The sequence below is a fragment of the Trichomycterus rosablanca genome, chromosome 10, assembly GCF_030014385.1.
Source record: "Trichomycterus rosablanca isolate fTriRos1 chromosome 10, fTriRos1.hap1, whole genome shotgun sequence".
NCBI classification, from domain to species: Eukaryota; Metazoa; Chordata; class Actinopteri; order Siluriformes; family Trichomycteridae; genus Trichomycterus; species Trichomycterus rosablanca.
In genome coordinates, this window is record NC_085997.1 from 32,228,344 (window position 1) to 32,252,513 (window position 24,170).

General features: G+C 37.2%; 2 protein-coding genes across 2 annotated transcripts; both read left to right on the forward strand.

Annotated features, from left to right (window-relative positions):
- Positions 1-288: 288 nt before the first annotated feature.
- On the forward strand, positions 289-5,356 carry pvalb9 (parvalbumin 9). Its single transcript, XM_063003827.1, has 4 exons — positions 289-349; positions 2,184-2,316; positions 4,572-4,681; positions 5,164-5,356. Exons 1-4 carry the CDS (start codon positions 289-291, stop codon positions 5,187-5,189), a joined length of 330 nt encoding a protein of 109 aa, XP_062859897.1. The 3' UTR covers positions 5,190-5,356.
- Positions 5,357-8,755: 3,399 nt separating this feature from the next.
- Positions 8,756-23,111, forward strand: ccz1 (CCZ1 homolog, vacuolar protein trafficking and biogenesis associated). Its single transcript, XM_063003828.1, has 17 exons — positions 8,756-8,874; positions 11,952-12,027; positions 12,119-12,215; positions 13,031-13,128; positions 13,665-13,758; positions 14,806-14,886; positions 14,974-15,021; positions 15,120-15,203; positions 17,384-17,559; positions 18,044-18,125; positions 19,207-19,268; positions 19,847-19,958; positions 20,742-20,775; positions 20,869-20,986; positions 21,125-21,283; positions 21,408-21,535; positions 22,510-23,111. Exons 2-17 carry the CDS (start codon positions 12,014-12,016, stop codon positions 22,563-22,565), a joined length of 1,443 nt encoding a protein of 480 aa, XP_062859898.1. The 5' UTR covers positions 8,756-8,874; positions 11,952-12,013; the 3' UTR covers positions 22,566-23,111.
- The last annotated feature ends 1,059 nt before the right edge of the window (positions 23,112-24,170 follow it).

Here is a 24,170-nt window from a genome sequence, read left to right on the forward strand (position 1 = left end):
ACTAAAACTAAGGTTTAAAATAACAATCATTTATTTTGGAGAAAGATCTTTGAGTTATTGTGTAGGCTTGTCAGTGTGAGAAGATTTATGAAAAAAAGAAACGAGTTTGCATTTAAATTGGATTCATTAATCTTTCTAATGCTTCAGAAATGATCCACTACTAAATGTTGAAATTAGTTTAAGGTTACATGCCATTCTTTCACTTTATATTTTATTTACAGTTTTAGTGTATACAAGGTTTTAATTCCTGGATATTATGAAATATTGTGTTTTTTTTACAGGATTAATATGTTACTCACTGACATCCTTTCTGCTGGAGCCATTGAAAATGCTATCAAGGACTGTGAAGGTATGCTGACACTTAAACACACAGTGGGAAAGAACAAGACGGAAGCTGGGATTGGTTGTTAGAAATTCAAGTCATTTAACAGTATAATTGTCATAAGTCAAAATGATTGTGATAAATACTCTTTGTAGGTGCCAAAATGCCCCTAGATAATTTAATAATTTAACTTTTTTATGTTTAGGTTATATTCATATGTGGATATTGTTTGTATTGGAATAATTTTGTTATTGCTGAATTTGGAAGTCCATATTTGTTTATATTAATCTCTGTTATTTTCTCATGTTTAAGTGATAGCTGTCACTTTAAGAACTACTGTCATATTTGCTATGCTGGGTGCTAGTGCGCAGGTTAGATTTATGATGATTGAGGATGGAGCCAAACGGTTTTCTGACCGTGTCTGGTAATTTAGATTAATTCGTTGTAATAATTAGACGCTGTAGCTGAAGTACGTGCATTTTTAAGTTATTTTATATGTTTATAGTTAAATAAAATTCAACATATAAAGAAAAGTGCAGTCTTTTTTGCTTTTTTTGGGGATCGAGTGGACTAGATATTAGGGAACACGCGTCAGCCAGAGGTCTCCGCATCATCTTAAAACTTTTACGAACTTTGGATCTACACTCTTATAAGAGCTTTGCGTATCGACTGATAACAAATCCAATACTGATAGACTGACTTTCATACTTGCAAATGTGATGATGTGTTTGAGTCATTCTATAATTTGGGGTACATTCCATGTCCAGTGATAATAATTATATTTATTCTAACAATTTTCTTTAAAAATGTCATATTTTACCTATTAATGGAAAACATGTTGTAATATCACAAAAACATGATGTGCATCCTATGCTTCATTTAGCTTGAAATTTGTCATGATGTTCCTAAATGAACAGTTTTTGCTGTGTCTGTTTTTTAAGTTGAGGGTGCCTTGGTTTCAAAATAATGAATAAAATCATTAAGGGCATCAACATCTTTTTTTTTATTTATTTCAATAGTTTAAATACTAAAGAAAAATAATATTTTATATTTTAAATATCTCTTTTAAATAATTTAAATATATTTATTTATTATTGTCCGCAAAAGTTCTGTCAACTATGTTACTAACAGAACTCCACTCAGCAACTCAAAACTGGTTTGTTCTAAAACTATGTGACCAGCATTACATGATATAATTTTTTCTGTGGAGGGCATATTGAACAAACTGTGGTGAATGTTCTCTTATTTTTTTAAATATTTTATCTATAATAGAACATTGTCAATGAGTATATTAATTGACCGTCAACTATGTTACATACATTGTTATGGTTACAATTTGTTTAATAATTTTAATTCAAATGTATGTTCAAATTAGACATTATTCTGTTCAAGAAATGACATGTGGTCAGCCAGGCAAGGTCTACCACTGAAGTTATGGGTCAAAATAGGGAAATTGTCAACTATGTTACCTGTCAACTAAGTTACCTAGTAGTCTACATCTACTTGCCCTTTTAAATAAAATAAAAAATAATTATGTTTAAGCTTTGCAACTAGTGGATATGTTACACTAAAGGAATATATTAATTTGAACCACTGATTGTTCTATTGAGAGAGAACAATTTTTTTGTACTTTTTTGGAGATGTGAAATGTACCCCAAATTATAGAATGACCCGTTTATTGACAGACTCCAGCTTGTAAAGTCAGGACTAAAAAACTAAGTTTGTGACTAGCAGTTACAACAAAGTCAGAGCTGTAAAGAAATGTGCTTTACACAAATGTGTGGTGTGTGTGTGTGTGTGTGTGTGTGTGTGTGTGTGTGTTTTATGTGTATCTCATATCTTTGTGCACTTCTCCTGACAGCTCCAGACTCCTTCTGTTACAAGAAGTTTTTCCAACTCTGTGGCCTGAGCCAGAAAAGCCCGCAAGAGGTCAAAGATGTGTTTCGCATCTTAGATGATGATGACAGCGGCTTTATTGAGGAGTCTGAGCTCAAGTAAGCGACTCTGTCTGAATTTATAGATTTTTTAATGCAATTTCTGTCCCACAGATCTTTCAGCTACACATTTTACTGTTAATATATTTCAGGCGTAGTGTAATTAGTTACAGTCTTAAAATATCATACTTATATATCAAACAATATGTGAAACAACATTCCTTTGTTCCCAGGAACACAGTGACCTCAATTTTAAAATGGAATAAGCTTGGCCCAACCTTAACTCATTATGGAGTCATTTGTCTATCCAAATTGGGCATTTGGGTATGAAAAGTTTTGGTCAAGGAAGTAGAAAGAACTCAGTGGTCACTCTGAAAGTGCTCCTGATGTTCTGTACAGAGATGGGAGAATGTGCAAGCACTGGACACATGCAAACTGGGGCAAGAATTTTAGTCAGGGCAACAATGATCTGAAGCACACAGGCAAAACAACACCAGAGTGGCTTTAAAGCAAGTCTCAAAGTGTCTTTGAGTGGCCTAGAAAAAGCCCAGACTTTAACCCCATTGGTCCATCTGTGGAGACCTGTAAATGGCAGATCACAGACACGTCATCTGGTCTGATGGAACTTAAAAGGATCTGCCTTGACTAATAGAAAAACTGTCTGATCAGAAGCTTGTTTATTATAAATATAAAAATAAATGTCAATTTATGTAACGTAAAGCTCGGTGATGGTTTGAATGTAAAACCATTGTATTAAATGTGAGAAATAATGCTTTTTCACTAGAGGTCTCAGACTTTTGGCCCCCGCTGTATATGCCAGCTGAAAGTATACATACAATGATAAAAAAAAAAAAGCACAAGCTGGGTATAGGGGCACATTATAGTTTAAATTTATGTATCCTTTAAAAAGTTTTTTATACTAAGTGTTTTTATTTTGTTAGTTTAATATTGTTTTTTTTTATTTATAATACTTATTGATGTTTGGAGGACGAACAAAGTAAGAATTTCATTGTACAGTGTAACTGCCGGTTCTTCTGTGCACATGACAATAAAACTCTTGAATCTTGAATCTTGAATAAACATCTCAGTGTTGTAGAGGGTTTTTGCCTAAGCTTAATAACTAAGCCTGTTTATGTATAATCCAGAGATGCTATTGTATTTTGCACAGTTTATCTGTATTATGTAATTGTGGCTGCAGACCTTGTGGCAAGGACAGGTCAAATTTAATTCAAAGTAGTAATTTGATTCTGACCACAGGTTCATTGTTTGAGTACAAAGCAGACGGCGAGACCACAGGATATAGTTTACATTTAAAATTGCAAAACACTGTGAACGCCTTGACATTACCTGACACCGAATGTATCAATGATCTGTATTCTATTTAACAAATCAATGTAATGTATAATGGATTGTGTGTGATTAGTTGGGGCTGAATGTCTTTGTGCCTATTATTATGATTTATATAAAGACATTTTCAGGTGATCAGATATAACTTTTTTCTTAGACTGGTAAACAAAACATAATATTGTATTTATTACAAATGTATAGTAGACGCGCAGGTGGCGCAGCGGGATATTCCTCTAGCACACCAGCACTGAGATTCTAAACTCCTCGGTTTGAAAAAAATGCATAATATATACATCGATGAGGCATAACATTAAAACCACCTCCTTGTGGTTTTAATCAGCTCCACTTACCGTATAGAAGCACTTTGTAGTTATACTATTACTAACAGTAGTCCATCTGTTTCTCTGCATCATTTTTAAGCCTGCTTTCACCCTGTTCTTCAATGGTCAGGACCCCCAGAGGACCAACACAGATTTAGGTGGTGGATCACTCTCAGCACTACAGTGACACTGACATGGTGGTGGTGTGTTAGTGTGTGTTGTGCTGGTATGAGTGGATAAGACACAGCAATGCTGATGGAGTTTTTAAACACCTCACTGTCACTGCTGGAATGAGAATAGTCCACCAACCAAAAATATATCATCCTATGACCACTGATCAAGGTCTAAAAGATGACCAGCTCAAACAGCAGCAATAGATGAGCGATTGTCTCTGACTTTACATCTACAAGGTGGACCAACTAGGTCTAATAGAGTGGACACGGTATTTAAAAACTGGGTGAAAGCAGGTTTAAAAGATATGTAGCAAAACAGATGGACTACTGTCAGTAATTGTCATATATATATATATATATATATATATATATATATATATATATATGTATATATATATATATATATGAAGTATATATGTGTGTGCAAAAATGTTTCATACTAAACGATTCATACAATTTTTTCAATATAAATCAGGTTCTTCTTGCAGCGGTTTGTCCCAGGGGCACGAACTCTGACAGAGAAGGAAGCTAAGAGCTTCATGTCAGGTGCAGATGGTAACAGTGATGGCAAGATTGGAGTAGATGGTAAATCATTTACTAATTATTCCACTATTTCATCAATATTTTAAGGTATCATTACAGTTCTCAGATGAATAGATGGATAAATAATTAGATAAAAAACTTTTTTTAATTGTTGCTGTGAAGCCCAGAAGTTTTATTTTACTTTACATGTAATGTAAGTTGTTAGGTATATGCAAACCTCATTTCTGGTGAAAATCCACTTGCAAAACTGTAACAGTTAAATTCTTAGTTCCTAAACAATTAAAAAGGGTAATTAAGTGGAAAAATTATGTAACACAGTTAAAACTTGCCTCTCTCCCAAGTTTTTTGAATGAATTGCAGCCACACAATTAAGCTGGTCAGTGAAAACATTGGAAATCTTTTCTTTGTAATTATGTAATTAAAATAAAAGCTCAGCAGATCACAGATTTTTTTGGAAATGGGGTTTGTATATATCTGTATGTATACTGTATTTACTCTCATTTGTTTCTCTGTGTCCTCTACAGAATTCCAGAGTATGGTCCTGTCCTAAAAGAATGGCTGATTTCCAGTATATCAGCCACAATCTTGTGCACTGTGGGTTTATCTGTCCCACTGCTTTTTACTTTTTCAAACTTTTCAAAGCCCAAGATTTGCACATCTCTCATTTTTATTTACTATGTTAATACATTTGATGGCTGATTGTCTGTGTCATTGTCACTAAGCAAACCTGACATGATCAAGGACAAATATGGGAAAATAAAATCACTGTACATGTAACATCTGATGCCTTGTCTTTTTTAAAACCTGCTTCAGATTATTGTGCATCGCATTATTGTGCTGTGCCTGTCGTGGATTAAAGCAGATAGCAGAGGTTTTAGCGTAGCTCACATTAATCCTTTATACATAGATAGTAAACACAATTTACCAAAACAGCTTGTACTTTATTTTATTGTAGCAGATTTTAAGCTTTAAACTGCCTGTAATATTCACTTTAAATAAGTGTGGTTTGACTGGTATGTTTTCTGATGTCAGGCTGGTTTGAGATGTAAAAAAAAATTTTAATCTCATGGCACGCCTTTAGATTTTACACAGGACGGTCCCAAAAACAAAATCATTCAGTAAGCATGAATTTTGAGGGTGCAAATCTCTTGTTAATGAGTGAGGTCTTAAAAGAATGGACAGAGGGCCGCTCAGGTAGCACAGCGGTGAAAACACACGCTGGAACCAGAGCTGGGATCTCGAATACATCGTTGCTCAGGTTGCTAAATTATACTCAGACAGAGTCTAAGAAGTGCGTTAATTAAATTTCTTTATTGATGTGTACACTGTGTAAACTAACTGTTCAAGTAAATGTGACAGTAATCACAATTTTTCCATAAAAGTGTTAATCTGACTGCTTTAGTACTTAGTACCCATTTATTTTTTACCTGCCTTGTTTTTCTGCACTGTTAAGTTTGAGCTTATCTGATTCATTACATGTACAGTAGTGTTCAAAAAAATAGCAGTGATTTTAAAAAAGTGAATAAAGCACAAAATCATTATAATAACTTTTATTTCCATAAATGCAAATGCACTGAAAATACTACACTTTTAATTCTAAATCAAAACATTAACAACATTTAGCCAGTTTGTGTTCATCCTTTACAGAAAGTTAAGAAAAATTAGGCTGTTCAAAAAAATAGCAGTGCCAGCATTTTTCTTTAAAAACTCAAAAAATGTATCTATAAATGAAAATGTTTGAGGTTTCACTTTACTTTAAATTACTGAACTAATATTTAGTGGCATAACAATTGTTTCCAAGATCTGTGTTGCATGGAGTCAACCAACTTCTGGCACCTCTGAACAGGTATTCCAGTCCAGGATGATTACACTACATTCCACAGTTCTTCTGCAATTTTGGGTTTTGCCTAAAAAAAAACACGTTTCAGACGACAGCCCACAAGTTCTCTATGGGATTGAAGTCAGGGGATTGTGCTGGCCACTCTATTACCTCAATCTTGTTTGTCTGACTGTAACCAAGATGTTTTGGGTCATTGTCATGTTAAAACACCCATTTTAAGGGCATTTCTTCTTTGACATAGGGCAACATGATCTCCTCAAGTATTCTGATATATTTAAACTGATCCATGATCCCTCGTATGTGATAAATAGACGTAACACCATGGTATGAAAAACATCCTCATATCATAGTTTTGTACCACCATGCTTTACTGTCTTCACAGTGTATTTTGGCTTGAATTCAGTGCTCGAGGGTCGTCTGACATACTGTCTATGGCCACTTGACCCAAAAAGAACAATTTTGCTTTCACCAGTCCACAAAATGTTGAGCCATTTCTCTTTGGACCAGTCAATGTGTTCTTTGAGAAATTTGAACCCATTCAGGACATGTCTTTTTCTTAATGGGACTTTGCAAGGAGTTCTTGCTGGTAAATTGGCTTCACTTAATCATCTTCTGTATACTCACTAGTAACTTCAGATGTTCCTTGATCTTTCTGGAGGTGATCACTGGCTGAACCTTTGCCATTCTGGCTATTCTTTGATCCATTCAAACAGTAGTTCCATGCTTCCTTCTGCATCTTTCAGGTTTTGGTTGTCACTTTAAGGCATTTGAGATCATTTTAGCTGAGCAGCCTATCATTGCTGCACTTCTCTGTATGTTTTTTCCCTCTAAAATCAACTTTTTAATCAAAGTACGCTGTTCATCAGAACAATGTCTGGAACAACCCATTTAACCCAGTATTTCAAAAGGAAATCTGCTATGACCAACCTGTGCAACATTTGCCACCCACCTACCTTAAATAAGGGCCAAAATTGACACCCGTTCTTCTGCAGAATGAATGACTTCACCAATTGAACTCCTCACTGCTATTATTTTGAACAAGCCCCTTTCAATCAATGCTTCGATTACTCAGAATGAACGGCATGCATGTCCTAATTGTTGGGTTTGTTTTGTTTTCAATACTCTATACACTTTCAAGTAAATTTTTTGCTATGTAGAAATAGCATTTCTACTAAAAACTTTGATTTATCAAGTTAATGGTGTTGGACTGCTATTTTTTTGAACACCACTGTAACCATTACAGTTGTAGAAAACTGAAGCTTAAAACCACCTGAGTTGGCACAAACCACCGCTGACCAAAAAGAACACAAAAGCTTATTTCACATTTGCCAAAAATCCCTAGATGACCCTCAAGACAATTCAAAAGTGAAACTTTTTGGAAAACAGGCGTCCTGTTACTTCTGATGTAAAGCTAACACTGCATTCCACCATGACAAACATCATACCAACAGTAAAACATGGTGGTTGAAGTGTGATGGTCTGAGGCTGCTTTGTTTCCACAGGATCTGAAATACTGGAACCATGAATTTTGCTCTCTATCAGAAAATCCTGAATGGGGTGCTCAGGTGGCACAACGGTAAAACATGCTAGCTCACCAGAGCTGATATCTTGAACTTGTAAGTTCGAATCTCAGCTCTGCTTTCGGCAGGCTGAGTGCCTATACAGACAATGATTGGCAAGGACAATGATTTTTTTTTTGCCTAAATTTGTAGTAAAATTTTAAATTCACTAATGACAGTGTCAACCTGATCTGTAGAGCACTGATGTCTTGTTACAAATGGAGCCTACCTGGAAATAAGGGTTATAAGATTAAGCATGTGATGTATGGTTGTGGTGACCAACAGACCAACAGTGTTAGAATAGCCTTCACAATGTTGTTATCGCTTCTGGTATTCATGAAATCTGCTGCTTTTTATTTCCATGTTCTGAGTGGGTTTCTTCTTAATACTCTGGTATCCTTTTACCTCTCAACAGCATGCAGCAGGTGGACACTGCTACGGATTGCGACCTTGACCAGGGTGTTGTGACCTGGAACAGGGTAAAGCGGTTTGTAAAAGTGAATATAGGAATCTGTATAATCTATATAATATAGGAGTCCCACGCTGGTTTGGTTTGAGTTTGGACCAGAGCTTGAGAGCCACTGCTTTAGTGTGTACTGTACGTATAATGAGTGTTAGGAACTGTGCTCTCAGTGTGTGTGATGTACCCGAGCAGTTTTGATCGTTGCACACGTGTTCCTGTCAGAAGCAGGAAGTGTAGCAGATATTTTTACTGACAGATTTTGTCGCTACATGTTGTAAGTTTAGGGATTTATATCTGAGCTCGATGTTTACTGATTTCTCCATTAGATAGTACAGCTGGTGGATTGGCTCTGTAATAGACACGCATGTGGCTGGTGAGTAGAAGCCTTCATACCGCAGTGTTTAGATGATCATGCTAATAGCTAGCACAACCGGCTGGCTAATCTGCAGCTGCTTTTAATCGCCTGTTTGCTTGGTTTTTATTTATATGCACATTTAATTTTAGTGGCTATTTTTAGTGCGTCAGATATTAGATCATAGGTTTATTCACGACATGCTTGATAAAATAGCTTTGATTAGCAAACAAAGTAGAATTGAATAGATCTGGTGTGTGCAGGTGACATTAAGGCTCTTAGATGTTTGTTTGTTTGTTTATTAGGATTTTAATGTCACGTTTTACTTTGGTTACATTCATGACAGGAACGGTAGTTACTCATTACACAAGATTCATCAGTTCGCAAGTTTACATCAAACACAGTCATGGACAATTTTGTATCTCCAATTCACCTCACTTGCACGTCTTTGCACTGTGGGAGGAAACCGGATTACCCGGAGGAAAACCCACACCCACCATGGGATCGATTTCAGGACCTTCTTGCTGTGGGGCAACAGTGCTACCCACTTAGCCACCATGCCGCCCCGGCTGTTAGATAAAGAAATTTCCACAGTAATTGATCTCGATCACTGTGCACAAGCAAAAACTGTGGAACCAAAATATGGAGAAGTTCACAAAGGCTGGACAACATCTCATTTGACAATCGTGATAGTATTGGCCCTTGCTATCAAAGCATAACAGAGATTATTAGTATAATATACCTCAGGGCCGCTCAGGTGGTGCAGTGGTAAAGTACGCTAGCGCACCAGAGTTGGGGTTTCGAATACATTGTATCGAATTTCAGCTCTGCTTTTTGACTGGGCTGGACAGCTGCATGAACAACGATTGGCTGTTGTTCAGGGTTAGAGGGTAATAAAGTCGGATCGTAGGTTCTCATAACTGGTGCAACTGCGACCCCTGCTGGCTGACTGATGGTGCCTGCACAGGGCTGAGGAATAATGCTGATGGGGGTGTGGCCCTCCGTACACAGTGCCCGTCGGTGTATGAACTCGACTCGTGCAGGTGAAAAATGCAGTCTGTACGTGCCGGAGTTGAGAGGCGTCCTCAGTCAGCAGTGAAGGGTCGAATCAGTATAAAGGACGCATTCATGGTAATTGGACACGACTAGATAAGGGGAGAAAAAAGTGGGAAAAATTAATATTATAACAGACCTCAGTTGGATGCTCTATAAGTACCTGTCTAATCTAATTACAGATATACTAATACAGTATCATGTTTCTCAGTTCCTGATATATCCAGTCTTTGTGTATAGTACAGTGTTACCTTGAAACTCTACGTCAGTTGGTTCTGGGAGTGACGTTGAATTTAAAATACGTTGAGTTTCAAGGTGTTTTTCCCATAAGGATGTATGGGAAACCTGTTAATGTGTTCCATGGTCCCGTGGACCTGTATATATTTTAGGCTAATGTAAAATAATGGGGTTGTTTTTGACACTTATACACTGAAAATAACACAAATATAATATAAACACACTGAAATACAATTAAAAACAGTTAAAAAATCAATAAAAAATACAATAAAACCTGCTCTTTACCTTTACTTCTTTATTGTTGTCTAATGCTTCTTAATTAGTGGAGAGAACTTATGAGCAGTAATAATTAAAATAGGTTTAGTGTTTCTATGTCATTCTTTTAATACATTAAGTCACATTAAGCTTTTTTTTTTTAATGATAAGCGTTTTAGACTCTCTCTGAAAAGCTGATTCTCACAATTTCTTAGAACCTTGATCTGCAACACAAGTTTAAAAGTGAAACAGGAGGAAAATCCAGATAAACACAGACGCATGTGGAGCTTTCAGAGTGGATCTGACGATGCAGATTCGTGTCGTATTCGCACTTTGATGACGTTTTACCACACCGCTTAATCAGCTTAAGCGGTGTGGTAAAACGTCATCAAAGTGCGAATACGACACGAATCTGCGCTGAACGAAGCAGCAGCCGCACACACGTTGAGTTTAAGGGAAATGTTGAGTTTAAGGGTACTAATTTCAGTTTAGGGGACGTTGAGTTACAAGATAGCACTGTACTTGGAAATTAGTTTTTTGGAAATAATTCTTGTCATTTAATGTTTTGTGTGAAAGGCAATTGTGGGTACACAGGTTGCCTAGTGAGTAGAGTTGTGGGTTCGAATCCTGGCTCTGCCATATAGACACTGTTGGGCCCTAGACCAAGGCCCTTAACCCTCTCGACTGAGGGGTGAGCCCCCAGCTTCCAATCAAGGTGGGATATGTGGGAAAAAAAATTTCACTGTCCTGTCCATGTGTATCTGTATATATGACAGATAAAGGCGTTCTTCTTCTGTTGGCTCGAGTCTTAAGGGAGGCTGAGTTGAGATATACTAATACAGTATCATGTTCCTCAGTTTCCTATCTGATCTCCAATCTTTGTGTTCAGTGTTTGGAAATTAGATTTTTGAAAATAATTGTTGTCCTCAACTGTTTTGGGGAAAAGGCAATTATGTTATGTAGGTAGCCTAGTGAGTAGAGTTGTGTGTTTGAATCCTGGCTCTGCCATATAGCCTCTGTTGGGCCCTAAAGCAGGGCCCTTAACCCTCTCGACTGACCCTGTGCTCCGACCCCAGCTTTTAATCATAAATTTTTTGTAATTTTACTATTTATGTGAATCTGTGTATATGACAGTATTTGTTGTCTCGAGTCCTAGACCGTCAGACAACAACATCTCAACGCTACAGGGCTGAGATACACAATAATACTGAAAATCCATAAAGAGATCATTTTAAAAAGTAACAAGCTCACCTTTTAACCCATTTTAATGTTATATGAGGCGTGACAAGTTGTTGCATTATTACATTTAATGCCCAGTCAGTTTTTAAGGTACAAAAAGACCAGACACTTAAAACAATAATATATTAAATATTATACAGTATATAGTATCTCAATAGTGCTCAGCTTGAAACATATTCCTCTTTTCCTATATTACCTATAAGAACCAAGATTCAAGTTGGCTCACCTGCTACTTTACTGGTTGCTTAAGACTTCACCATCTCTATTTACTCTGTACAGTATAAGTATGTGCTTTAAAAATCTTTCTATTACAGATCAAAGGCATGCCCATCAGGCTGCTTCGAAGGGGGACAAACTTTAAACCCACATCACTCAAATGCTGATGATCAGGTACTGGTAACACCTTACATCATCTCATTAACAGTGTTTAGATGTTATGCACTATTTCCTGTATTTAATTATTCTTGCTGGTTTTTTGCAGTCCTAGAATGGCGTCTGGAATGCAGGAAAAACAGTACAGTCCATCACTGCTTCATTTCTTCATCTATAACCCCAAATTTGGACCACGTGAAGGAGAGGTATGCACTGTTTTGTCATATTTTGGCAATGTAGTATATGTCCCTATTCAATCCAACTTCTGGTAAAGTAAATAAGAACGGGGTTAGGTGCTCGGTGGGTACGGCAGTCTAATATTCTAGACCTCTACTGGTAAGATCTAAGTTTGAATCTCTGCTATGCTATCGACCGGCTGGCTGTTGAAGATGCCTGCATGAGAGATGGTAGGTTTACAGATAACAGTGTGTGATTATCTGTATGTGATACTGCTCTCTCAGACTGCTTGGTGGATGTGCTTAAATAAAGTGTTTTTATTATCTGTCCACAAATGAATTTCTGAAGTTCACTTGATGCTAATGAAACTTTGATTGGAACCAGTTTCTGTGGTCTAATTAGACAATTAATAGAACTGTTTGGCAACATACGGTACACTCAAGGTGGGTTTGGCATAAAGAGGATGATAGTCTTGTTTTTTAATTAAAAACATCAATTTTTTTATTTTTTTATTAAACATCCTTTGTGTAATACCATATTTGGTTTAATGACCTTTATTATTTAATGTGACAAATATGCAATAGCAGGGACACTTGGAAACATGTTATAAATTATAAAACGTCCCACTTTCATTATTAATAATTATTGTTTTCTTTTTATATGTCATAAAGAAGAACTTCACAGCATTTCGTTGTACTATGTACAATGACAAAGTGTCTATCTATCTATCTATTTATTTAAAGCCTTATATTCTATATTTTAAACAAATTTATAAAAAAAAAACAGTTGTGTGGGAATACTAATACTTGCTTATTTAAGTGACTGATGTGACTGTGTCCTGCAGGAGGAGAAAAAGATCTTATTTTACCATCCCTGTGATGTGGAGAAGAATGAAAAGATTCGTAATGTTGGACTCTGTGAGGCCATCGTTCAGTTCACCAGGTGAGCATCTGTGAAACCTACAACAAGCTTTTGACTCAAATATTTATTTATTTTGTTTTATTTGTTTTGTTTTACCACTAATTACCACTAATTTATCATGGTCACAGTGGGTCTGAATTATTGAAAAAAAGGCAGGAAACATTCCCGACAGGTCACCAGTCCATCACAGGGCAGACACACACACATATTTGTAGTAGCTCCATTTGACTTGACTGCATGTTTTTGGACTTGTAAAAGGAAACTGGAGTACCCAGAGGAAATCCACACGGACACAGGAAAAACATGCAAACTCCACAAAGAACCCTGGCTGACCGGGGAATCAAACCCAGGACCATCTTGCTGTGAGGCGACAGTGCCTCCCACTGCACCACCCTGCTGCACTGGACCCAAACAGATTTATTAAAACCTAATTAGGTTGTTCATAAAATGCCTCAATCAGTACATGTTTGAAGTTTCTATGTTGTGTTAACTTCACTGTTATTCTCTTGCTAATAAGAAACAATGTGTTATAATTAATTAATCTTTAACATTTGCAGGACTTTCTGTCCCACAAAGCCGGCGAAATCTCTACACACTCAGAAAAACAGGCAGTTCTTCCACGAGCCGGAGGAGAATTTCTGGATTGTTATGGTATGAGAGTTAAAATACATTTATTCCAGTGATCAGAGTGAAAAATGTCAATCACTGTGCTAGAAACGCTGATTAGTAAAAATGCTGATGGCACCATGTGACTAAAATTATCAACTGTATTTTACATGCTGGTTACCTCTGACTAGCTGAATTTCGTCCTGTTGGTATGAATGATGACTTGAATTCCAGGAGCAGTCTGTGAAAGTTATTGTAGCATCCATAAATAGTTCACTATAATCTAGGGCAGATGATATAGAGCCAGTGGGCTGCGTGGTTAGAATACTGGATAAGTAATTAGAAGGTTGCAGGTTTAATCCCACATCTGACAGATTGCTACTGTTGGGCCCTTGAGCAAGGCCCTTAACCCTTAATTGCTTGGATTCACAATTGTAAGTCACTTTGGATAAAAGCGGCTGCTAAATGCCACAAATGTAAATGTCTTTGTCATATTTTTTACATTTTCGGCGTTTAGCTGATGCTTTTATCCAAAACGACTTACAGTTGTGACAGTTTACAATCCAAGCAATTGAGGGTTAAGGGCCTTGCTCAAGGGCCCAACAGTGGCAACCTAGTCCAGTACCTTAACCGCTAGGCTACAGCTGCACATATACAGTACAATAAAACTCTTTATTTGCACATCCCAGCTTTTTTGGAAGCTGAAGTCAGAGCTCAGGGTCAGCTTTTGTATGGCGTCTCTGGAGCTGTGAGGGTTAAGGGTCTTGCAGAAGAGCTGGGATTCAAACCCACAACCCTCTGATTGGTAACCCACAGCTCTACCCTTTAGGCTACCATTGTCACTGTTAATATAATACAAATGTTATTGATCTTTTTTTGGTGGGATTGATAATTGATAAGTTTTCTGATTATTGCTTTGACACGATTACTGTCTATGTTTAACATTCATTTTAATCAACCACTTTATCCAGCATAGCACCACTGAGATTCAAACCCAGGTCTCAGTGTTGGCCAAAATAGAACGCTGTGCCACCCGAGTGTTCTTTTTTCAATATAACTAACGTTTTCTATTCATTGGTTTTATTTTTTAAGGTTGTGCGGAATCCAATGATTGAAAAACCCAATAAGGATGGAAAACCACCAACTATAGAGTATCAAGAAGAGGAAATTCTGGTTAGTATTGTCTTATTTTCTTTTGTTTTTAACATAACGTGTTTTTCTCGCTTCTTGACAGCAATTTTTTTATTTCCTGTCTCGTAGGACTCTGTTTACGGTGCCGTGTTACAGCAGTGCTACAGCATGTATAAAGTAAACAACACCGTTCTGCTAATTGTCTAATTCCTCATTCTGTTAAGTGCGTTTGCTTATTCAGGGCTGTATGGTAATGTTCTTGTCTCTGTTTCCAGCTCTTCAATGGCACTTTCAGCAGGGTGTTTGAAGCTGGTGGAGTGGAGTTACTAATCCAAAAGCTTGAGAAGTTCTTCTACAGGGTAAGATGAACTGTTATTCATGGATGTAAATCTCATCAGGTCAAACACTAAGAAAGCTTATAATGCGTGTATAAACATTATAAAGTGTTGTATAAAGGAGTTGGGCTATGACCTCATATTAGAATTTAATGTGCATACACTATATAGACCAAAGTATTGGGACACCACATCTATTTTTTTGAATTAATGCATTTCAGCCACAACTGCTGCAATAAATCAGTTATATAAAGGAAATTATATGCATCCAAATTTGCTGCAACAGTTTAGGGAAGTCTTGTTCTTGCTCCAGTGTTACGGTTTAAAGAACCTCCAGTGTCCTGCACAGAGCCCTGACCTCAACCCCACTGAACAGCTTTGGAATAAACTGGAACATCAGTTGAGGCTTTCTTGACCAACATCAGTGCCCAGCCATACAAATGCTCTTTTGACTGAATGGGTACAAATTCCTACATACATACTTCAAAGTCCTGTGAGAAGCCTTCTCAGAAGAGTGGCTGTTGTTACAGCAAAAATAATCACACAGAGGTCAATTTTTTCAAATGGGATATCCAACAGGCTTATGGTCAGGTGTCCAAATACTTTTATCCATATTGTGTATATTATGCACTGACACATATTCTGCAGGTTTCTACAACTGTAATTAAGGCACAGTACATTATTCAATCAGATAATATTTCCTTAATTGGTGATGGTAAAAAAAGTATCGTCCAACACCTAGCGTCCAATGGTGCCTGTCTAACCATTAAGTAACACCTCGTGCAATATAATTAGGGATATAATTATACTTAGAGACCACTCCCACCAGGATTCTAATTAAAGTGATCAGATAGAACAACTTCAGATTCATTTGCAGTGACCATTTGCTCTATGAGGGACAAGTGAACTAAACTGGGCCCTTTTACTTTTGGAGCATGTAGTGTGATCTTGGTGTGTATCACAAATGAGCAAACAAATAAGCTAGTTGACTCAGGCTCATGTCATCTTTTTGCAACTAGGAATCTTAATTTATATTTAATTTATTTGCAATTAGACTAATATAAGACATGCTCTTTTTTGTAACTGTGTCCGAACCCCGATTAGATTTCATTTACCTGAATTGTCTCTCTGTCGATGGCATCAGTGTCGTTGGTACAGAGAAGTGAAGGTTGCCTTGAGCCGTCATCTGGTTTCGATTTCTTTGCTGAAAGACTCGGGCTTATTTACCTGTCTGAATAATTTAGCTTTGGTCAGGGGAAACCCTTTACATCACCTCCTCCCAAACCTGAGCCTCAGACTCGCTTTCAAAGCGTAATGCAGTCTCAAGGTGAAATGGTAATGACTGCTATGCAAAACCACTTCAGCTTCTCAGCATATTTCACTGTCAAATTACATTACGTCAGCCTCACAGAGGGGGGCCTGAATTATCATCAGCTTGTGACAGCAATTATTTTCCCATGTCTTTGTTCTAATTGCAATTCTGTAATCCATTTATTAATTCCTTGTTCGTCTGTTTTATCCTATCCTTGGGCAAAAACTAGAAAACATACCGGAAAAGGTGGCCAGGGCAGACACACTTAACACTTAGGGCAGTTTTTAGTAGCTGCTATTAAGATGGTAGGGCATTTACACAGACATGATTTTACAAGGACATAGCCAAAGTCCTACGATGGATTGGCCTCCTGTACAGTGTTCCTGCTTTGTGAAAAGTTTCCTGGTAAAACTGGACCTGCTGCGATCCTGCCCAGGATAAAGCAGTTGATGAAAATGAAAAAAAATGAATAAATAGAAAGAACAATGGTTTGATTTTGTTTTTAAATTTCTAAAAAAAAACAGCATAACTAATATTCTGAAGGAAATTCAGTACTCTTGGTACTCCTTCTTGGAGTGGGCATCCTGCAAAGATTACACTAAGAGCACCCAAACGTCCTGAAGAGATCTCTTGAACCAGCAAAAATTTCTGTTCACGTGACCGCTGTAAAAAAAAAAAGAAAAAAGTTGTAGCCTAGCGTCTAAGGTACTGGACTAGTAAGCAGAAGGTTGCTGGTTCGAACCCCACCACTGCCAGTTTGCCACTGTTTGGCCCTTGAGCAAGGTCCTTAACCCTAAATTGCTTAGATTGTATAATGTAAGTTGCTTTGGACAAATGCAGCTAAATGCTGAAAATGTAGATGTAAGGTCTGACGTTTTTGTGTTAACTGTAGTACCTGCAGACGCTGCACCTCCAGTCCTGTGACCTGCTGGATGTGTTTGGAGGAATCAGCTTCTTCCCTCTGGATAAGATGACTTATCTGAAGATCCAGTCATTTGTCAACAGAGTGGAGGAGAGCTTAAGCTTAATCAAATACACAGCCTTTCTCTACAATGACCAGCTTATATGGTACGATTCTATGCTGCTTTATTCACCGTTAAATCGGTTATAGTTATGTCATTATGTCATGAACCACTATTACCTTAAGATACTGTTATATATTTAAGATGGCAGCTTTTGCCGTTCTATTAAGTACCGTCTTTCAGCAGTGCAAAGATGTGGATGCTGACTAAGTTCTGATACCAAAGGTCTTAAATGCCTGCATATTAGAATAGTAGGTATGCTGGTGTGATATTTAAATGAGCTACATTTTATTTTGGTTTTTATTTGATAAATTATTCATGATAGCATGAACCCACTAGGGTTTAATGGTGGCACAGTGTGTAGCATTGCCATCTCCAAGCAGAAAGTGCTTGGGTTTAACCACTAGGCTACAACTACAGCTAAGACTAGGGGTCTGAGTAAGACTCTACACAGACATGATTGGTACACAGATTATTTTGATGATGATAATATTGTTTTATGATATTGTTGTTACCTTATTACCTTGCAGGAGTGGTCTGGAGCAAGAGGACATGTGCGTTCTTTATAAATACCTGACAACTTCACTGTTTCCAAGGCACACTGAACCTGAGGTGTGGTCATTTTCACTCAAATACTGTGTATCAACTGTACTGATGTACAGCAGCCAGATGTTTCCTGGTGTTTTATGATTTTATTAATGTATCTGTTTGTATTAACAGGTGCTGCCTCGAGCAGCTCCACTTACAGTAGCTTCTGTACCTTTTGTTTTTTTATATAGGTTTTTTAAAAATATTTTATACACATTTTGATCTTAGTTGTTGCTTATACTGTATATTATTAAGTTATTGCTTAAATTATATATACGTTTTTCTGCTTTTTCTGTGCACTAAAATGCTTTTATTTAATTTGGGGATTGTAATGCATTTATTCCAATATCTGTTGATTTCTATCATATCATTCGTCTCCACGCTATCAAACTTCTCACAGTGTGTGAAATGCTACACTAGAGACAATAAAACACGGAAAGGCTTCCTGTCTGTTATCTACCATTGGGCAGATCATACCACAACCTGGTCCACCTTACCATAACATTCAGACCCATAGTTCAAAGGGTGCCTGTTACCAACAGAATTGTAGGAAAGTGGACAAAGAAGGCTGACAAGGTCAAGGATGGCTTAGAGGATACATACTGGGATAGTTTTTAGAATCAAATTTGGAGGACATTAAAGGACCCAGGTGCTGTATTACTGACCCCTTCAGCTTTTGTGTAGATAATGCCATCCCCACAAAGACAGTGCTATCTCCAGAAGTGCACACATCCCTTCAGCCACAGAGTAATTCAGCCACAGCAGCAGGGTGCTATTGAAGATCTTTTATGCTTGTATGCCGGCTGCTTTTTACATCTAGTCTACGGGCCCTCCATCCACATCCTCACTGCTTTAATAACAGACAGTCTAAACAGCCAATATTACCCCTCTATCCCAATCCCAATCCGACCACTCATGGTACTTTTCTAATGTTGTCTTTTGCTGTTTTTTGCTTTTCTGAACCATGTAGCTTACACTGTGTAAAAGTGTAAATATGTATGAATGGGTGTATTCATGTGAGCACATACTGTCAGTGATGTTTGCTACTGTGGCACCTAAATTTTACCTCGGAGATAATAAAGTACGTTTATCTGTGTGTTGGCAGCTGGCAGGCAGGGACTCTCCTCTAAAGCCGGAGTTGGCAGGAAATCTATTGCACTATGGGAGGTAAGAACGCTCTCTCTCTGAGTCTGTATTCCACTGAGCTATCAGTGACACCTGATGGTTTGTTCAGTGAAGTTCAAGTTTGCCTGTGTACCACTTTCTGATTTTTTTCCCCTGTTTGAGCTGTTTTTTTGCAGAATTATAATTTGAAGAGCTTTACTGACTGTTAGATTAGTATAAACGTAATACCACTGTGTATTATTAAAAGAAATGTGTTGGCACAAAAAGATGTCAGTAAAGTCCATGCTTTTAAACTGGTTTGTAATTATATAGGCTGTAAGAGAGGTATGGTACCAGTAAGGTAAAATGATGACATTAGTATGTAAATTAGAAATGAATATAAAAGAAGAACAATGATGTGATTGATCACATTTTCATAAGTGGTTCTTATTTACTATTGGACAGTCTGCCTAGATATTACCAAAAATATTGCACCAAATACTTAATTATAAAAAAAAAATTTATTTTTAAATTAATGTTAAAACTGAACTGAAATGTTAAAACACAGTCAAATCCTAAATCCTTGAGTCTTAATGATGTTGTTTCATTTGTTCTTTCATTTTTGTTTTTTATGAAACCAGATTTTTAACTGGACCGGCCAGCTTAAAAGATCCAGATGCAAAATTCAGGTTCCCCAGGATATTTGTGAACACGACGGACAGTTACGAAGAGCTTCACTTGATAGTTTACAAGGTGGGTGTTTTAGACATGTTTAAACTGGTTAGATGGCCAATTAATGAGAATTAAAAAGACTTCAACATGCAATTTTTGGCAGAGATTTAAAGCACTTTCTAACAATTCATGAGCAAGGCCGTATAATTACACCAATTTTAAGGAAATATTATAGCTATTATAGCAATATGCATAAATATGCACACCCTTAAACTAATACTTTGTTTTAAAGCATAATGCATTAAAGCATTTGCTGTACAATGCTGTAAGTAAATGTCCTACTAGTAGCTGAACTTTATATGGGGTGAATCAGCAGGTACTGAGTAGTATTTAACATGAGCTTGAATGTGATTGGTTTGTTCTGAATAAAGCCACATCAACAATTATAAAAGGATGTGCACTTATGCTACCACATATTTTTGTTTTTCCCCCTCAAACGATTACGGTTTGTTTTGTAATTCAGTTGCACAGATTATAGGTAACATTAAATGTGGAAATAAATCTGAAATGATTTACTTTGGTCTGATTTTACATCACAAAAAACTGGCATTGTTGCCGGGGGTTGTGCAGACTTTTTTGTGAAGATGATACAGTTCATATGTTGTGCGCTTGGCAGTCATCAGCTTTTAAACCATTTGAAACAGCACTCTCCACCTCCATCAGTTAGTATTTATTTATTACGTTTGATCTCCTCAGTAGAGTTTCAGGAATGTTAAAATCAATGCCAATCTGTACTGAGACCTTTCTGGTGGCTTGTGGCACCTTATTAATACTCATGTTTTTTTTTGTTACTGGCTTTTTTAGGCAATGAGTGCAGCTGTGTGCTTCATGATTGATGGTAAGTGTCGTGTAATTGTATATTTTGTATAATTTGTAGGGCTCAATTGAAAAACATAATAATTTAACAATAATAACACTTGTTTATTTTCAGCATCTGTGGAGTTGACCCGGGAAATCTGTGAGCAGCTGGACGGACTGGTTGGCCCTCAGCTCACAATGTTAGCCTCAGATATTTGTGAACAGTACAACATCAACCGCAGGATATCAGGGTCAGTACAAATCTACAGCATCTGTGTACTTACTGCTGCACTGTAGGAAATGGAAAAAGAGCACAGTCTCTGTGATTGCCATGTTAGTCATTATTGTGTGTGTGTGTGTGTGTGTGTGTGTTGCATTTGTATGGCTAGGCCAGAAAAGGAGCCCCAGTTTAAGTTCATCTACTTCAATCACATGAATCTGGCTGAGAAAAGCACTATCCATATGCGCAAGACGGCAAGCGTGTCCCTTACCTCCGTCAACCCGGACCTAATGAAGATCCTTGGAGACATCAACAGTGACTTTGCACGGTAGGCATCATCTTTAGAACTGAAACATGATTTATTTCATCAGACATAAAACATTTCTTTAAATAATCAGACAGTAATTATTACTGTCAGGATTTATTCTCATCAAACCTTTTTTATTTCATAGATGTGATGAAGACCAGGAGATCATTGTCAAAGCAATGACTGACTACTGGGTAGTGGGCAAGAAATCTGATCAAAGAGAGCTGTATGTCATTTTAAACCAGAAGAATGCCAACTTGATTGAAGTGAATGGTATGGTACTTTGCACTAAAGTTTAGATTTTTTTTTATTTGTGTCCCAGAAATGGACAAACCATAAATTCACTAGCCACATCCCTAAAATTTCTATTTCTGTTATGTAGTAAATGCCTTAAGCCTAAGCAACTTTTTATTAGTGACCAAAAACAATTCAAGCGGTTGAGGGTCTTGCTCAAGAGCCAAGCTGTGGCAACCTGGCAGTGATGGAGCTTAAACCAGTCAAATCATAGTCTTCCGCTGCTGGGGATCCCTGATTTTTTGCAGTCGAAGTGGGTATATTGCTGCTCACACTTCCTCTGACCCATGCCCAGCCCTTAACGGAACCTTTTTCCACCCATACACTCTGCACAGGTGTCTCTATCTGCCAATCAGGGTCCTTACACAGCGTTTGAAGACCCCTCTCACATATTCCGATCATCCCTCCCTGCAGGCACTGCCAATTATGACTGCTAGATGGCGCCCTGCCGACTGGTAGCAACACCTCAGCGCTGGTGCGCTAGCGGAATGTCCCGCTGCACCACCTGGACGCTTGTATAATTAATTCTAAAATTTAGATTACAGTGAGTACAGTTAGATGAGTTCATGTTCTCCGTTGCTTTTTTTATTATTATTTATGCATTTCCCATCGAGTCCGATAACCGTATTGTACTTCACCTCTGCTGCTGCTCCTGACCGAGAAGAGAACACTGCTTCTTTTCACCTGGGGTTTCGTATCACACACAGAGTCATGCACCGATCTCCATTATCCCTCGTTTCATAATTGCAGCAGTTATAAGGAACCCCTTTGGCAAACCCGGCCGGCCAATAGCACCAAAGTGCTTTTTTAAGACATTACTCCTACCCCAAACTTTGTAAACTAAATTTACAAAAGTTAATAATACATTTCAGTATAATTTGTTGGATGGTTTTGTTGCCTTATTGTTTTTTTTAGGGAATACTGACCATTTTTCTTTTGTTTTTGCATTACAGAGGAGGTGAAAAGGCTCTGTGCAACACAGTTCAATAACATTTTCTTCTTGGACTGAGGACAATGAGAGACACAGTGGCATATGTCCACACTAAAACTGTCAGCTGTTCATGTTTTAATGACAGCATCAGTGTAATGCAATAATTGCATTGTAAGAATCAATTTTCATATTATGCAATTTTTTTAAAAACAGATTTTTATTTAACATATACAAAGATAAATATTGGCTCGTTCTGTAATTAATTACAATATCAAACATTTTCTGATGTACAGTATATGTAGAATTAATACTGACGTCAGCTATTCTTTCTTTCCATTTCAATCCACTTTGTTGCTTTCTTTTAAGTTACAAAATTAAACTGTGCTTAATTAAATTCATGTCTTATTTTTAAATGCTTTAATTTTGTTCTTTTTTCTTTAATAGCTGCTGTATGTAGTGTTTGTTTCTTTTGTCTTTGCTTCTTTCTGGAAAGAGTAAAACAGAAAATACTACAAAGTTGGCAAAAGGTAACAGATGACAAAATGTCAAGATAACTTGTATGTTTGTTAATTTCTGTATTAAAAATGTCTTAGGAATTACATAAACTATTATGTATGTGCTGTATATGGAATTTATTTATTTATTAGGATTTATTTTTAACATCATGTTTTACACACTTTGGTTACATTCATGACAGGACAGGTAGTTACAGGTTACGCGAAATTCATTAGTTCAAATCTTTTTTATCTCCAGTTCACCTCACTTGCACATCTTCGGACTGTGGGAGGAAACCGGAGCTCCCGGTGGAAACCCAAACAGACACTGGGAGAACATGCACAGAGAAAGGACTCTGACCACTTCACCTAACTATGGTTTACTTATTTTTTGTCAGATGAGTCACAAACAACAAAGCTGGCAACAAACACTCAAGGTGAGTTAGGGACCGTATTAGGTGGGGTACAAACATTTCTGGATTTGGATGCGTACAAGAGCAACAACCTGCAAACTGAACCCTTAATTGATTATTTATTTATTAGGATTTTAACGTCATGTTTTACACACTTTGGTTTTGTTCTTGACAGATCAGGTAGTTACTCGTTACACAAGATTAATTAGTTCAAGTTTTTAATGTCAAAACACAGTCATTGATTTTAGTATCTCCAATTCACCTCATTTGCACGTCTTTGGACTTTGGGAAGAAACCGAAGTACCCAGAGGAAACTCACACAGATACTTGAGATACAGAGAACATGCAAGCTCCACACAGAAAGGACCTGGACAGCTCCACTTGGGGATCGATCCCAGGCCGCTTTTGCTGTGGAGTGGAACCCATAATTGGTTTTATTTTAAGCAGTGCTCGTTGACTACCCTGGGGAAAAATACTGGTCAATAAGCTGGTTTTAGCTAGTAACCAGTCTCAGGTGGTCAAGCTCTTTCTTCTAAATCATTTCATTAAAAAAAATACTGCTGTTTACACCCACATTATATAAATATATAATGATTAGTAAAAAAAAAAATATATATATATATATATATATATATATATATATATATATGAAACACTGAAGCTGTCCGGTTTACTGTGACCTTCCACACCCTTCGCAACAAGGCCATTCTTCAACACACCGTCACTGTGAAAACGACCAATGAGCGCAGATCTATGAACAAGGATCAGCCAATCAG

Coding starts and splice junctions, on each gene's coding strand:
- pvalb9 (XM_063003827.1), top strand. CDS start 289: ATGTTACTCACTGACATCCTTTCTGCTGGAGCCATTGAAAATGCTATC. Junction 350..2,183: donor TGCTATCAAGGACTGTGAAG/GTATGCTGACAC, acceptor TTCTCCTGACAG/CTCCAGACTCCTTCTGTTAC. Junction 4,682..5,163: donor TGGCAAGATTGGAGTAGATG/GTAAATCATTTA, acceptor TGTCCTCTACAG/AATTCCAGAGTATGGTCCTG.
- ccz1 (XM_063003828.1), top strand. Junction 17,560..18,043: donor TACAATGACCAGCTTATATG/GTACGATTCTAT, acceptor ATTACCTTGCAG/GAGTGGTCTGGAGCAAGAGG. Junction 20,987..21,124: donor ATCAACCGCAGGATATCAGG/GTCAGTACAAAT, acceptor TTGTATGGCTAG/GCCAGAAAAGGAGCCCCAGT.